The 16,600-nt window shown below is 38.8% G+C and overlaps 2 protein-coding genes across 2 annotated transcripts; both read right to left on the reverse strand.

The window, feature by feature from the left end:
- Nucleotides 1-1,243: 1,243 nt before the first annotated feature.
- Nucleotides 1,244-3,653, reverse strand: LOC104944007 (histone-lysine N-methyltransferase SUV420H2-like). The gene is made up of 5 exons (XM_010769478.1): nucleotides 3,350-3,653; nucleotides 2,790-2,922; nucleotides 1,969-2,134; nucleotides 1,694-1,803; nucleotides 1,244-1,572 (listed from the first exon to the last, which is right to left on the reverse strand). The coding sequence occupies exons 2-5, from the start codon at nucleotides 2,900-2,902 to the stop codon at nucleotides 1,341-1,343; spliced, it is 621 nt and encodes a 206-aa protein (XP_010767780.1). The 5' UTR covers nucleotides 2,903-2,922; nucleotides 3,350-3,653; the 3' UTR covers nucleotides 1,244-1,340.
- Nucleotides 3,654-5,837: 2,184 nt separating this feature from the next.
- Nucleotides 5,838-15,892, reverse strand: ppp1caa (protein phosphatase 1, catalytic subunit, alpha isozyme a). The gene is made up of 8 exons (XM_010769467.1): nucleotides 15,726-15,892; nucleotides 15,374-15,485; nucleotides 11,096-11,227; nucleotides 10,630-10,860; nucleotides 10,432-10,536; nucleotides 9,789-10,012; nucleotides 9,316-9,450; nucleotides 5,838-9,031 (listed from the first exon to the last, which is right to left on the reverse strand). The coding sequence occupies exons 2-8, from the start codon at nucleotides 15,426-15,428 to the stop codon at nucleotides 8,915-8,917; spliced, it is 999 nt and encodes a 332-aa protein (XP_010767769.1). The 5' UTR covers nucleotides 15,429-15,485; nucleotides 15,726-15,892; the 3' UTR covers nucleotides 5,838-8,914.
- Nucleotides 15,893-16,600: the final 708 nt, after the last annotated feature.

Raw genomic sequence — 16,600 nt, forward strand, 5'->3', positions numbered from 1 at the left:
GGGCGTCCACCCGAGAGTGGGGGGGGGGTGTGACGTCAGGTTGTGTCACGTGATTTGAATTTTGAATTGAGCTGTCCCCTTTATAGATAGTATCTCTTTATGTATTAGTGTGATTGGAATTCCTTTTTAGTGAGCCGGATCATTTGGCTCGGCTCTTGGCTCGGCTCACTAAGAAGAGCCGGCTCTTTCGGCTCTTCGTGTTACCACAGTTTACCACGGAGCCTCAGTTTCGCCGCTGTGAGGCTCCGGCGTTCGCAGTTCACGCACGTGCTCCACTAGCACCCCCCGTCAAGGCTCGCCGGCAGTACACTTTCCGTCACAGGAACACTCTTTCCTGGCGGCGAAAAGAATCCCAACAGACTCCTTTGCCCCTCCAACAGAGGGATGTCCTTGTCCTTTTTCCTTTTCATCATTTCAAGCTATAAAAACTCTCGATCTTCTCTCGAATTATTTATTTTTGTGGACGCCCTCGACTCGAGTTCAGGGTGTTCCGAGCTGAATAAGGGCGTCAAATGACGGCAAGACGCCCCCCCGGCGGAAACGCTGGTTCATACCCTTGGCTGTGAAGAGCAAGCTGCCACTGCATATCTGTTGCAATTACTTCTACCATTTGTATTAATACATTTATTTTTAAATGCACACTAGCAAGGACTGCAACAGGTTTTCTTTGTTTATTGATCTGCTGATTGTTCCCCCTTCACAAATAATCCTTTGGTCTACAAAATGTCAGTAATGATAAATCACACCACAATTTCCCACAGCCCATGCTGACTTACTTACATTTCTTGTTCTTTTTGAGATTCCAAAAGCCTAAAATATTTAATTCCTTATCCCAGAAGACCAAGAAACCATAGAATAGGAAGTTTTGTTCAAATGATTAACAATAGGTTATTGTTGACTATTTTCATATCAATTTATGGTGAATTCGTTTCAGCTCTACACTTGTTGTGACAATACATGAAATACCAAAGTAATTCTTGTCACTTAAAAGATAAATTAACAAATGGCTCCTTTTTTGACACATTAGAATATTTCTCAAAAACAAATGTCCTTACTATAATGTAAAGCTTCAATCTTATAAATTAGATGGTTATAGTACAAAGTATTCTTATATAACTGGTTAATTGCCATAAAATGTATGAAATCCTGTGTTGAGAAGAGTGATGCTCACAAATTAAACAGACAAGCTTATAAAGGATGAAAATATGAGTTATTAAAAGTGTTGGTTTTGGATAGCAGTTTTCAATCTTGTGTTTTTGAGCATTGATATACCATTACAACCTTTTTCCTCCTTGGATATGATTGAGACTTTTCTCAATTTTAAGAAAATCTTTTGTGATTCACATTGTGAATTGGTCAAATATGTCTGTGCTCGGAAAATATGAATCATGGATGCAATCAAACTCACCATGGTTAATGAAAGCGGCAGGCCCAAGCCAGAGCTGAGTGCAGCGTTTGCGTGTTGAATACATCACACTGAAATCATTGACCCCTGCCCTCAGCACAGCGCCGTCAGAGGGGCTCAGTTCTGCTATGCAGCCCAGCAGGACCTCCACACGCTCTCCTGGAAACCTGCGAAAAAACATATGAAAGCCACATACAGACATTAAATAAAAAACAAAAGGTAAAGGAAATTCAGCAGCTATTGTTGAGCTACATGTTGCCTTGATAAATAAAATGTGCGAGAGATTACCATTGCCTCGTTGAGGTAATCTTTGCTCCATTTTTCTCTGAGGAGTATCTGTCACAGGACTCTATTTTGACTCCACTATCCAATAGGAAGGCATCAAGGTAGCGATACACCTGCAGACATCAAAGATTATATTCTCACATTCAAGTGACAAATTCAGGATCAAAGGAAGCCTTCTATGATTTAATCCAGATACTATAAAACAGAAACTTTTGTCAACTTAATTATTGATTATTATATATTTATAATGATTCATAGGCTTAAATATATCAGCTTACATGTTGTCTCAGCAGCTCCAGTCGATGGCTCCCTAAAGCATTAAAGTAGTCACCAGCTTGTTCGCCCACTGTCAGCGCCTCGAATGTAGCATTGAAGTCATGCGTACGTTGAAAGCGCAGCAGGGTCTCTTTGAGGTTACCCCATCGCCGGATCGCTGGTGGGGGACTGATGAAGAAAGAAAGCATATAACGGCATTTAAGAAAAGCAAAAAGTCTCAGAACAAAATCTAATCAGCCTTAGCCTATATAAAATGCTATTTTATCTTGTATCTTTAGATATTCATTTACTCTCCATCAGCATTAATACTTATACTAATAAATATGTGCTAGTTGACTAGTAAGATAGTAAGTATTGGTAAGATCAAGAAAAGACACAAGATGAACAAATAAATACAATCGCTCCAAAGTTTTTTTTTTTATATTTAAAAAAAATTATATTACGTGATATTTTCCAAACCCAAGACATCTTTAAATTGGGTCTGTATTTTGACACTTTATGGAGGGTTTGGGTGTCATTACAGCTCATACGTGTCTCAGTAAAAATGCAAATAATCAGAACAGAAAAAGCCCCCCAAAAAATATATCAGCATCAGAAGATCAGAGATCCTATATTTGTAGATTTCAAAAGCAAAGGTGCAGTGCAGCTAAAAGGCAGAAGTAAAAGTCGACTTACATATTTAATAAGGAGGCAAGCCCCCTTTAATAAAATAAGAAAAGTAAAAATATACTTTAATTTGGGATCCTTTGATATCCTACTTTTAAAGGTTAAATCCCCTCCACCAAAATTGACTGTTGCAGACTAATGTTGAGTAACACATTACCTGATGTTCATCTTATGGGTGCTGAAGCCCAGCAAAGGGTCCAGCACCAAACCGTTGGCCAGGTCATCGGTATCACACAGCTCCTTCACACTCATTCTAGTGCATCCGTCCATTGCCTCCCACCATCAGCATGCTGCAATCAGCGGGTCAAAGTAACACTACGAATTATATGATGACAACAACAACAAACCATAATCATCTAGATGTGTGCATCTCAGCAGAGATCGCAAATTACGCAACATTAAGTTAGTAACTAATTCACAGCCCCGGTATTATTTGAATGCTATAACGTTACGCTATGTTTCCAATAACCGCTGCTTGGTACGGTTAGGAATGTGACTGATCGCCCGTTAGCTAAATCCATTAGCTTAACGTTAGCTTAGCATGTCGAGCTTGCTGGGAAAATATGGGGAGTTATCAGCTGAGTAGTGAAGAAGCTAACATTAGCATTACGGTCCGGAGCTAACGTAACATGACCTGTATCATATTGTTGCAGACCTGTGAAGCAATATGGTCTCATATGCAATGTATACTGTTGATGTGGTTTTCCAAATACATACCTGGGAGGCTTTTGTAGTCGGCTAAAGTATCGTCAGATCGATACTTTATTACAAGATGCCTGCTTGCTCTGGCAGCGAAAGTTAGCCTAGAGCACAAGCAGCTAGCTCTCTGCCGTCTTGCAGGCTGGTCCGGGCAGCCGCGTACGAAAATGGAGTCTCTTCGTCACTTCTGGAATGTGTAGCTTATTTGTTTACGATTGCGAATCCCAGATTGAATAGCAAAAGGTTGAAAAACATCACCAGTGGTAAAAAGTAGCTTAAAATGGATATGTTATGCTGCTAGCTAACTAGCTTTACACAACGCTCTTCTAGTAGCAAAAGTTGATGGGCAACGTCCGGTGCAACCGAACTAGTTTTGGCAACGCCCAAATGTTACGCTATTGGCTGAGCTCAAGGTCATTTTTACAAATCAGGGGGTTTAAGCTCAATGATTGGTCAGGCTTTCTTGTAGGGGGCCATCCAGCTTTACTGTTGATCCAGAGCAGAGGTGAATATTTACCTTACGTACATGTTTCCCCAGGCCCAGCACAGCAGAATCCTGAGCGGGAAAAAAAAAAATCCCCACATCATCAACATGATATAGATGTAGGCCTATACGTGCGAAGAGATGTTGTCTCTATTCCTAATGGTATATTAGGAACGGTTTGTATACAGTATTGGACGGAGTTCTGGAAGCTTCCTCATGAATAACGTGACTAAAGTGAAGGAGTTAAATTCACATTACCCTGCCAGTAAATTCAATGATATTTGATGACATTCTATTCTACATGTGTCTCCAAAACACAATTATGATTATTGATTAACACATTTGATTTAAATAGGACAACGAAAAGAAAATATGTATTTTTATTTGATTAATTTAAGGAAAAATTGAGTAGCATCTAATGTAATCATTCACAGAACAGCTAACCAGTACAGAACAGAAATGCTGTCACCAGTAGAAATATCAGGCTGCTGCATTTCTAAACGTCATCATAGTTCAATAGGCTACAGGCCTGTTTTCTATAGTTTATGCAGACCAAAAAAAACACAACATCAGGATATTAAGAGATTGTGTCATTGTCTTAAGTTAATGTATTTATTAAATGGCCCATCAATCAATTTTAAAGAGACGAATTGGTCCAATCTTCTTATCTGACTTTTGGTTACTAATTGTGTCTTCATAGGTATAAAGTTAGTCTTCAAAGAGCACGTTATCTTAAACAGTTTAAAATGCAAATCCTTGGTGCCTGATGCAGACCTGGCTTTCCTTGAATAACAAACTAACCTATGGTATCCAGAGTCAAAGTCCAGGTTTATGGATCCTGAATCCCTTTGGAAAATAGACATACAAATAGTTTGCTAAAACCATATACAATGTTTTGCATTAATGTTCTGAAGCCAAGATCATTTTTATATTTGCTTTTCAATATATATTTTAGGATACAATCTAATAGCCTACATCAAAGCTAATGTATTTACAATGAAACTATTCAAAATCGATTCACTCTCAAGGAATATTTGACCCATATTCTTTTACCCAGCTGCCAAGGAAGACTAAGTTGATAAATGGGATTTTGTCACAAACTCGTCCAGACTACTGAAATGTCTTTGGAAATCAAGAAGCAAACTGGAAACAATCCAGAGTAGTGCTACTGCATATTTTAAAAGGCGTTAAGCCATTTAAGCTACCACAGACTACATCTCCAAGGACTAGAAGGAAAACGTAAACATCACTGTCATCACAACCGGTTAGGGCTTGGCATTTCATGTGAGTATGACAATCCATCCATCCCATTATGGTCCAGTCATTCTCTAATCACAAGAGAAAATGTATTTTCAAATATACAAACATTTGTACACAGGGTCTGTTCACACTATCCAGGGTCATAAACTTCACTGTAGAAAAGTGTAACAACCTGTACATCTAGAAGACCATCACAGACCCTCAGCCGCCTTATGTCAATGTTGCATATACCGGCATGTTCCTCCCACAGGTGTTTTATAGTGCTGTTTGAATGGTTTATGTATTTGTTGCCACTAGTGTAGTGGATTATTTAAATTAAAAAAACATTTCAATAGCTTATTTTCATCTTTTTCCCTTACAGTGCAATCTGTACTGAATAGATTATTATGAACAAGATCCGTTTTTATTCTTTTTCCATTTTTAATTGTCAAACTTTTAAGGACTGCATTAAATGAGATGTTCTGGGTTTGCTGTTTTGCAGAATAAAGCAGATCATTGTGATCCAATTTAGATTGATCTATTTCACATGTTTTAATTCAGTTGCTTCTTAATAAAGTACTCCCAACATGGTTCACACCCCAGGCCCATGTGTAAAACAGATGGGCCTTTTTATTTTTAATAATAAAAAGTAAATGCACACAAAGGGAAAAAGAAAACCCACTGATGCCTAAGCTACTTTCCATTTCATGTAAAAGTGAAATGTTGAAATGTATCTCACTTTGCAGTCAGACATGTTTAGAAAGAAACCCATACACAAGTATACAAATTCTATGTTTTATTTTTACCTTGTAACAGACACAACTTGTGATTCAAATAAAAAATACTGTTAATTTCTATTGTTTCTTTTCCCTCATTATAATATCTACCTAGCAACAGTGCATGGTGCAAAACATCCCTGATTGATTAAAAAAATCCTACACTAATAAGCTTGCGGTATTTAGCATTGAATTGAGTAAAATTAATGAACGAAAAAGTAGTTAAAGACCAGATAATTTTGTGGAAATACCAACATTAAACATAGAGTAACAATGCTTTAAGCAGAGGTTTGTACAGCTTTGAAAATGGGAATTATAGTGGCCATTTTTGGACAATTTTTTCAGAAGACTGAAATGTACAATTCAACAGTGTTTCACTATTTTCTCTTAAAGGAGTCTCCTCATTGTTGAAGACACAATCTCTCCATTGGAGACGTTCTCCACAAAATTATAACACCCATGCCTTCATTTCCTATTATTCTAAAATATTTTACCGTCAGATATTTCTGTACATTTTCAGATCCGTTAGACAATCATATCAACTGTATTTACAAAAGGCGGGCCTGTATTATTAACAAATCAAAATGACCTTTAAACTAACAAATCACTGTGAACATTGTTCCCTAATGGACTCACCACGCCACAGTTGGGCTCAACTTATTTAAATTGAACATAAACGACAAGTCATCCGACTGGTAAATATGAATGTTATTACTTACTATTTGAATACAAAATAAGATTTCCTCATACCATTCATTTTATTTTAAATTTCACTTCCTGAGTTGGTCTTATTGTATGGGGCAGGCAGACAGCTGAAAAACAGCTTCCCCACCCTCTGCTTGCGTATGTGCGTATGCCTTGCACTCAACTTGACAATGTTTACGGCCTCTGCAATCTGGAACGCTGCTGTGGCATGTGCTCACACTTGGACAGAGGAATGAGGACAGACAGCAGACAAATAAAACCAGACAAACTATATATGTAATGGAGGAAAACTGTGTTTGGTTCATTAGAAATGGGCAGTGAGACACCCTGAAACACTGTATAAATTAATATTTTCACCAGTTGCAACAGCCAGCGCTGAACTATGGAATGCTTTCAATGGGGACAACCTGTATGCCAACTTAATGCACAGAAAAAGGAAAGCAAAATGGCCTGCTTATGGCATTATTCTGTACACGACGGAATGTATTTTTTAAATCCTGTTTCAATAAGAAAAAAATGTATTTTTGAGTCTGAATTTAGGTTGGCTGCGTTGTTTGGGGGTGACAGTTGTCACAGTGTCCACTTTGATTCATTTCTTAAGTATTTAATTTATTCTGTCTATGGGTCTTTATGCTTTTTCCAACAACAAGCTGCAAAAAGAAAGCAACTCAAAGATGATGACTGCCGTCACAAGCAATGCAAGCACTTCCATATTATCGCAAAAAATGTTCACAAAGCACAATCTAATAAGCATTAAAAATGATTTACTAATGCATGTACAGTAGCTGTTCTCCTGGTTATTACCTGATGTTGCCGACAAAAAATGTCATCTAGATTTATTTTGGATTTTCTGTATATTATTGCTTTGGGAACTTTAATAGTGAAACATTTACTTAATATTATTCCCTATTAAGTTTAAAGGGTCATCTGCAACTCTTTTTAGAAATAAAAAGTATAATAGTTCCGTCCAAACTCTGCTGCCTTCAGGGCTTATGTTCCCAGTTCTAGCCTCATTCAGTGGGTTCAAATAAAAAGAAACCCAATCTTTATTTGTATGATGCTCTTCTTGACTAGAGCACTTGGACAATGATTCACTATCTCCTCGCCCTGGGACTATGGGGAGAACCTTCTATCCACTTTCAGCTCAGGTATCTTGAGTATGCTGTTGTAAAAGTTTAATACGGCTTAAAAGCCAGAAAATATTAACTTCCTAGTCCTCCCGCTGAAGATTATTAACCACGTGTTCTCCATAATCATAGTCAAGATTCTAGTTCAAAGTATTGTGATAAAAACAGGCAACATCTGGTTCTAAGACCACCTGTTCTGTCCTACATCTTTGAGTAGATTACACTAAAGAACCATGTGAAATTACCCTTTGTTAGAACTATAAACTAAACTGGACTAAAATGATACTTTTCAGTGTCTATATTTGAGTGGGTCCTATTCATAAGACATCTCTTTAAGCTGCTGTATTGTCAGATTAAGCTACCACACTCAATGACAAGCGCAGCCACTATGCTTGATGGCAAAGGTTGCTGACAAACACGAAAGCAACGGCAAACAGAGTGAGCGGCGTGATGGCATAATTCAAATAAATGGTTATTTTATTCATCTTGTAATTTCAGTGAACTAAAAACAAGAACAAAAAGAAAGAAATCAACCATGTAGGTTTCATGTATCTACAAAAAAGAAATGGAAGAAGCAAAACTATTTCACATCCATGTCTGCGTTCTCAAATCATTGGTTTTTGAAAAAGGGAAGAGAAGAAAAAAAAGTATTATTTCATGTGAATCCATTTCATTCAAGGGTTCACCTGCACATATGTCCACCTGTGCACCCAGTGTGTGGTATGTGCAGTTACCATTTGAGTGTGCAACTTGATCCCCCCCCCCCCACCCATCACACAGACATACACAAACCTCTGAAACAGGATGTACAAAAGCTTGTGTTTAGCATTAAACAGTGCGGGGCCTTAACATAAACAGCTAAGGCTCCTCTTTCTCTTTGCCCCCTTCCCTCCTCCACTGCCCCCAGGTTTGAATATACATCACAGAGCGGGAAGAAGAACCCAGCTCTACAAAATGACAAGGAAAAATGAACAGAGGAATAAGAGGAAGAAAGAAAAAAAACATACATACAGAATACAGCATTTCCCTCTGTATCATTCTCACTTTTTTTGATTAAACACTCACACAAAAGAGTGCACGCAAACAGCCAAACCAACAGTTTGTTTCAGAGAGAAAAAACATGATTGAACCCTGGACACTTGTCTGCTTTGTTGCCGTTTGGTGACGAGGGAGAACAAGTTTGGGAGGTAGAGGAAAGAAGAGTTGGGTAGACAGCAGGGTGGCAGGTTGAGGGAGGGGGATCCAGCGGCTGTTATTTCTTGGCCTTGGCAGCCTTGGCTGAATTTCGCGGCGGGGTGACCGGTCTCCCAGATCCCATTCCTCCTCCTCCGCCATAAGGATACAATTTCTTATCGGCTGGCTTCAGAATCTGTGAGAGAGACAGAGGAACTCTTATTTAGTTTGACGGACATAAACAGTAACTTCTGTAATGAAAAAAATAAATTGACATTTTTTTAGGTCAACTTAAAGCAAAGAAAACTATGATCAAACATAACAAAAAGGAAATGCTACACATTCATTACAACTAATTAATTACCCATTATGAACAATTGTTGTTGCTAAACAAAATACATGCAGATGATGGCAAATGTGTTTTATTACAAAATTAGAAAAACGAAAAAAAAAAAAAAACAAAGGTTCTGCTTTACACACCTGGAAGGAGCACATGAGTGTTTCATCCACACTCATCATGGCGCCGGCATTGTCAAACTCTCCACAGTAGTTGGGAGCCGAGAATAAGGTGACGAGCTGCCTCTTTGCGAAAAACTCATAACCATCTTCTACCACCTGAGGAGGAACCGGAACAGTCAACAACACAGACAAAAAAGAAGCAAAAAGATCAACAGGTCAGTCGGTAGCTCGCTTGTTACATTACACCGTGTCGTACGGTTGGTTGAGTGAAGCAACACAAAGTCAGATTTCAACTAAACAGGACCACTAGAAGTTACACTACACGGAAGGTCGTTAAGAATATTACATATTTAAGTGAAATAAGTTCACTAGTATTTTTTGAATTGAATATAAAATCCTAACAAAAAGGCAAACTGCTATTGGAAAAGAATAAGAGAGGAATAATCTTAAAGCTTCAGTTGGTAGGGGCATAAAGCCCACTGACTAAACATTACCTGATGCGCCCTGCATATTAGGTCCATGTCATGTTTGTGCAAAAATTTGGCCACCACATCCGCTCCAAATGTGAAGGAGACGCCGCGGTCGTTTTCACCCCAGCCAAGCACATCTTTGTCTGGATCGGCCCACAGCAGGTCACACAACAGACCCTGGTCCGGCACGTCTGTGGGTCGCATTACTCTGCGGATCTGCTCCATAGACTGGAGGTCAGGAGAGAGGCCTGCAGAGAAATCATACACACATCTAGTTCTTATCTTCTGATGGGCAAGGGTCCTCACAGCTAAAGAGTAGAGTAAGATTCAAGCATTTTTTAAAGATTCTCAACCTTTGTAAGCAAGTCTAAATTGTTGCTATAAAAGCAATTGCAAAATACTTTATACACATAGCAATCTATCTAAAAGACTTTAGCTGTTTGTTCGGGTGATATGTATTTAATGCTCATTTAGCTTCAGTCCGCCATGCGTCCGGTGAAAGAGATTATGTTGAAAATCACGCATTTTCAAGGAGCATTTTTGAGTTCAAGCATATTTCTAACTTTCAAAACTTAACAGTCAAAATGAAGCATCTTCCAAACTTTCAGGACTGACAAACCCCGAGTGTGTATCACTTAATCCTCATAGCATCTTATTTAACATTTACCTCCATGACAGCAGAAGATTTTCTCATCTACAATGGCCGCCACAGGTAAACAGTTGAAGCAGTCTGTGAAGGTCTTCCACAGCTTAATGTTATACCGTCGCTTACCTACCAGCAAAAGAGGAAATATGAAACATAAGTGCACCAGCCAAGAGAGCAGATTTGACATGTATCCTGTTAACAAAGGTACTCTGCACTTACACTCGTCATAAAAGCCATAGATACGATTAATAGAGGCGCATTCATGGTTTCCCCGCAGAAGGAAAAAGTTCTCTGGATATTTGATCTTGTAGGCTAGAAGCAGGCAGATGGTCTCCAGTGACTGCTTCCCTCTGTCTACGTAGTCTCCAAGGAACAGGTAGTTGCTTTCTGGGGGGAAGCCTCCATATTCAAACAGCCGGAGCAGATCATAGTACTGGCCATGGACATCGCCTGCAGAGGGCAGCAGAGGAGTGCAATGTTAACACCATTCTCACACTGCTACTGGGTGAGGCTGGTGAGTAACACCACAACTGGCATTTACAGATGAGCAAACTGTCAAGTTAATCGAGAACAAAACATCAGGTGATTTTCTCTGCATTAGTCAGTCTGCAGTGTAACTATTATGGTATTTCACATTTGGTTTGATACATTTTGAAAGCTTATTGACAACCACATTAAAGCTCACCGCAGATTTTGAGGGGCGCCTCTAGTTCGAGCAGGATTGGCTGGCTCAAGAAGATTTCACGGGACTTCAGGCAAAGGCCACGGATCTCACCCTCTGTCAGCTGGACATTCTTCCCTGGTCGAGAGCCCTTGACTGAAAGAAAGGTGAAGACAAGAGATGTTTTATGGGAAATATAGTTAAAACAAAAAGACACTGCCAGAGTCAGAGCTGTAAAAAAGTCTGAATGGAGAAGGACACAAGGAGTAAGCAATGAAACATGAGCCTCAGATTCTGAAAACCAGACTGGAAGTAAAGAACTCACAACAACCAAATGCAGGAAAATGTTAGTCGAGTCTTACAGCCACATACGCAGTTAATTACACTATTTAATGGTTATTGTGTATGATTTACTCCTCATTTTTTAAATCGTTATTTACTATCAGAAGTTACACTTTAAATCTAGCCACAACACAGCAAGATGGTTATGTGCAGGATGCAGAGATGCAGCATCTGAGAAACCCTGGTCTGTGGAAACTTGCCTGACGTTGTCAGCCTCAAAGGCACGTCGTTCTGCTTATGTAGCAGTTTAAAGCCAAGCTAGGAAGAAGACGAGAAACCCACATCCCCTTTAGCTGATGTAGCAAAGACATTTCAAACACATAACTGGGGCCCTCTTAATATGCACTGTTAAGAACGACACATTGTTATGACACTGCATCACAAAGACGTCCAATAAAACAGACATTTTAATTCAATCTAACTCTATCATGTAATGTTGAATATTATTTTCTGTTTTTGGCACTCAACTACTTTCACTGATACTCTTGACAAATTCACAAGGCTTGTCAAGTCTGTAATTGTCATATTTTTTAGACTTATTACACACTCTGAAAGGAGCCAAACCCAAGATAAAGACTTTGACAAGGAACCAAGTTTATTTTACAGACAACTTGTTTAAAATGACACACTTAATGGCTCCTAAAGATAAGAGCAAAGTAAAAGACAGCAACTGAAGGGAGAGGAGTTGGTAGGCTTACAGGCATTCTTAAATTATTCATTGAAGTATCACCAGCGCTAATAATTTAGATCAAAACATTTGCACATTGACAGGCCCACGGTGGGGTGCGTACGTGACGTCACCCGACTGTATCTCTGGCCTTAGGCAAGACTGGTGGAGTTTGGAATCTGGTTTGTTTGCATCTCGGGCAGAATGATATCACACCCTCATTTCCTACATGTGCTTCTTTATGCCAAAGTAAATCCCAACACAAGCTGGGCAACCGAATAATGGCCACTCTGTTTCCCACCCAACAAATTGCTCACAGCCTACAGAACAGGTAATGTATTTACAGTGGAGACAGACTTGCCTCCAACTGTCATAATCACAATTATTAATATAATGCTGGGTGTGAACAGAGCTCTCTCAATAAAGTTTCAGAGTTGTCAGGTGGATAAACAGACATTGCTTGAGACCTGCTTCGAAATAAAATAACTCATGGTACTTCTCTCACTTCTCTTAAACTACATATGAACAATTTAGAAATAAAACTTCCAAAACATTTAGCATTTTAACACTTTAAACAGTATCACAGTTTGGATTACAAAATATGACTGTAAAGTGAACATTTGGTTTTAAAATACAGATTACATTTTTTGTCCATGTTACAAACCATGAACATATCACACATCTATCACTTGTCAATTATTGTTACAAGTAAACCCAATGTAGTTATAATAAAACTGAAAAACACTTGCAAAGGGAAAGTGAGAGTATTCATTTTGTACAAATGGTTGTGAAATAATCGCACTTTCCTGGAATGGGAAGTGAAAGTAAGTCCCTTAACAACAGTGAAAAGTAGGTATAAATAATACTGCAGTGCTGCTTGTCACTTAAACCTGGATTACAGAAGGCTAAGCCCTGACAGAGCTTACTCCAAAGTTAGCCACATAGCCAGTGGGCAACAGAGAGCTTACCAAGAGGGATACAGACAAAAGGCTTTCCACTACGCTGATCAGGGGGCAGGAAACAAAGAGCTGGACCAGCACAACAGAAAAGCCATTGGGGTTCCGGGATTGCTGGAATCAACAGTTGATTTGGTCCACCACTCCTGACTCAGTGCTGGACGTTCTGGCTGAGCTTATGTGATGTCACGCTCTCCAGACAAGCTATGAGCAACACACACTCCCAGAGTTCACTTAGCTTTAGATATACGAAAGTAATCCAATTGAAACAATCATTATCCAAACAAGTTTAATTGGGTTTGCCTTGCCTTGGGTTGGTCTCAAAAAACAGTCAGCAAGCACGAAGAAAGTAACTTGTTCACCACAGAGGCTGAGATAGTGTATCATTTATCAGTCTTTTAATGCAGCGAGGCAATTATTCTTCACTAGTCTCCAACAGAGCGGCAAACACAATAGTATTTTTTTCAGGCGAGTGGTTATTCTCAGCAATAAAACCACAAATGCTGACAATAAGGGTCAAGTGAGTTACATAACAGGATAAAAATACTGCCACTATCAGGCTTGTTTGTGTTCCTCTGTGCTTTGCAGACAACCTTATCAAAGCATAAGAATCCATGTACAAAACAGAGCATAACAGGCAGGGTCCACAGTCAAAGTCAAACTCCCAGGAGGTACTATGACTGCACATGCAGATTTGACAATAATCCCAATCACATACACCAGCTTGCCTTAGGCTGGTCGTGAGGGGACTGTGTGTGTGTGTGTGTGTGTGTGTGTGTGTGTGTGTGTGTGTGTGTGTATATATATATATATATATATATATATATATATATGAGAAGGTAAATAAACAAAGGGCTAAGGTCAAATGTATTTACAGCCTCGGAAACACTTCAGTGCCCAACATCCAAATAAAAAATGGTCTTTTGATAGATGGAATGTGAGTCACATTTGTTTGAGATCACAAGTCTCCTAAATATGATGTTGTTCCTGTGAAACAGTCACACAAAGAAGCCTGGATACCAACTTCCACACCCAGTGGAAAGGTCAACTACAGAGGTCACGACCTTATTTTGTGTTCTTTTTATATGAACTGTACAGTTAGGTCAGAAGAGATGTATGCTTCTGTTTGATGTCCACGGGGCTCCTGTTACACAACCATCATGTGAAGATAAAGACAGCCCTGTTTCCCTCACACACAAGCAACTGCAAGCATAACAAATCTGTTTACACACATTGTATACAGTGCGCATGCAATGGAGCATGTCAGTTTGTAGAGCCAATACAGATTACAAATCACTCCATATAAAAAGTACATTTTGTGCAAAAGCATTCTAGAGAACACTTTTTTACAACTTGTAAGAATATCTTTTAGAGCTATCCCGATATATGCACTCAGAAATAATTGTTTGTACAAAGTATTTTGAGTATGGATCACAAAGGTAGAAAATAACTGATTGCTTCAAAAACAGCATAAAGTAGAATAGAAGGCCGAACAGCAGTTGCTCTCAGTAGTGTGAGCATGTGCCAATCAAAGCATCTTTGTTTGTACGCCTCATTAACAAATCACTCTAGGGAAGGTTGTGACTGCAAATTGATATCAGAGCCTCAACTACATAACAGAAAGCACAACAAAAGTGCACCCATGTAACTGAGAAGCTCTGGTGGGAAAAGGGGTTACAAATGTTTAAAGAAAACTATGATTACAACAGTTTTCCTACAGTAAGAAAGTGTCAATGTATTAATGTGAATGAAAACAATAACAACAAATCTAAAAAAAGGTAGAGTTATTGAGTTATTCCCATGCCACCATGTTGCAAATCATCCAACCTACAACAGTGATTCTATCATTATAAACTGAAATACAAGTAAGAGATAATCTCCTCCCAACAAGAAATGCATTAATAATAATAATAATAATAATAACATCCTAAGGTATGACTAGGTGCCATTTGATCAAATATGTTAAGTTCCTCTTCTTTCGTGCCATTTACTTCTGTAACGTCACCCATTTCGCCTTGATTTCCATACAACACAGTTTCTTATGAAAACAGAAATGGGAAACCATAATATAAAAAAAGCTTTTACCAATCGAATACCGCAACTAAGTTTTAATGACAAGAGTTGTTAAAGTGGATTTGGCTACAATCCTTGGTTCTATCCAAATGCAACCATCGAGCCTGAGAGCATAGCAGTCTTAAGTAGGCTACTACACCATACTGTGTCTACCTTTAACTTTAGCCGACTTACCTGCGATATAAAATACACATCTCTCTACCATCAAGATATGCATTATATAAAATAAGTATACCACTGCATTGTAGGTTTATTTCTCCTCACCTTCCAAGAGACGCTGAATTATAGAGTCGATGTTTAATTTGTCCGGCTCCGCCATTTTCTTTATTTTCTGACGTTCTCGGGCAGTCAAGACCTTGGTTTTCCGTGTAGCACCCTAGATCAAACAGAAAAAGAGACGGACACTGACAGTTAATGTTAATATTATTTTTGAATCAAATCTGTGAATCAATGAAGACCCCGTACTCAACATTTAAGCAATGTTAGCAGACGAAAAATGATAGCTAGCTAGCTAATAGCCAAGTAACATAAGCTAACGATACACATATAAACCAACGGCTAGTTAGCTAACGTTAGCTATGTAACATAGCTACAAACAGATACAATGTCCCCGAACCTTTTCACTTGGTTTGACAATAATCTTCCCTGGGGTGAATTACAGGTAAGTATTTATCCTCCGAGAACAATCTTGGCCCCTTTCCTTGGGTTTGTCCGGGTTCCTTCCCTCTTCCCCCAGGAACTTTGAGAGAGGGCCGTGTCCACCAAAGTGTCTACGGTAACGTAGGAGGCTGAATCCAGCTCTTCACACGTTTCTAAGAAGATGATTGGTTCATCCAATTTAAAACCCACATTGTCGCATTTGATTGGACGGCTGCTGGGTCTTTCACCTAACCCCCACCCCCTTTTAACAGCATCAATGGAGACTCTAAAGAGAGAGATCCAAGTGCGCCCTCAAGTGTTGAGAAATGAAATAGTATTTTACCAGAAGATGTATTACATTCAATCATAGGTTATCAAAAGCACATTTTCTATAAAATACTTGTTTCATTTTAGGTTTGAAAAAAAAATCCATACATTTTTAAGACCATTATTCGTTCTTTATAATTAGAAAACAAGCAGTGTGCTGCAAATTACGGAAGAATATAAAGAAAACAGCAACACATCTACTGATCATTCTTGATGCTTAAGAGATATTAGATGAGACCATTTATCAATTCGTTTTCTGTCTTTTACTTGGTTATACTTATGTTAATAATATGGTTGGTTTCTGAAAGAGGCTATACAGCGTACCAATGGTGGCAAGTGATAGGCAATAGTCATTATTAGGAATAAAATAAAAGGAATGGACATTAGTCACAGAATGTTTACAGTCCTTTATGGGGCTCAGAGTTATCAGCCTCGTAATCTAAGACCATAAATGAGATCATAGGGATGGAAAAAAAAGCCAATAAGGCTATTTGCGTTATTTTCTTGTCATAGCTGAAAGCAAAT

Source organism: Notothenia coriiceps, unplaced genomic scaffold (genome assembly GCF_000735185.1).
Source record: "Notothenia coriiceps isolate Sejong01 unplaced genomic scaffold, NC01 NC01_scaffold00000339, whole genome shotgun sequence".
Classification (NCBI taxonomy): Eukaryota; Metazoa; Chordata; class Actinopteri; order Perciformes; family Nototheniidae; genus Notothenia; species Notothenia coriiceps.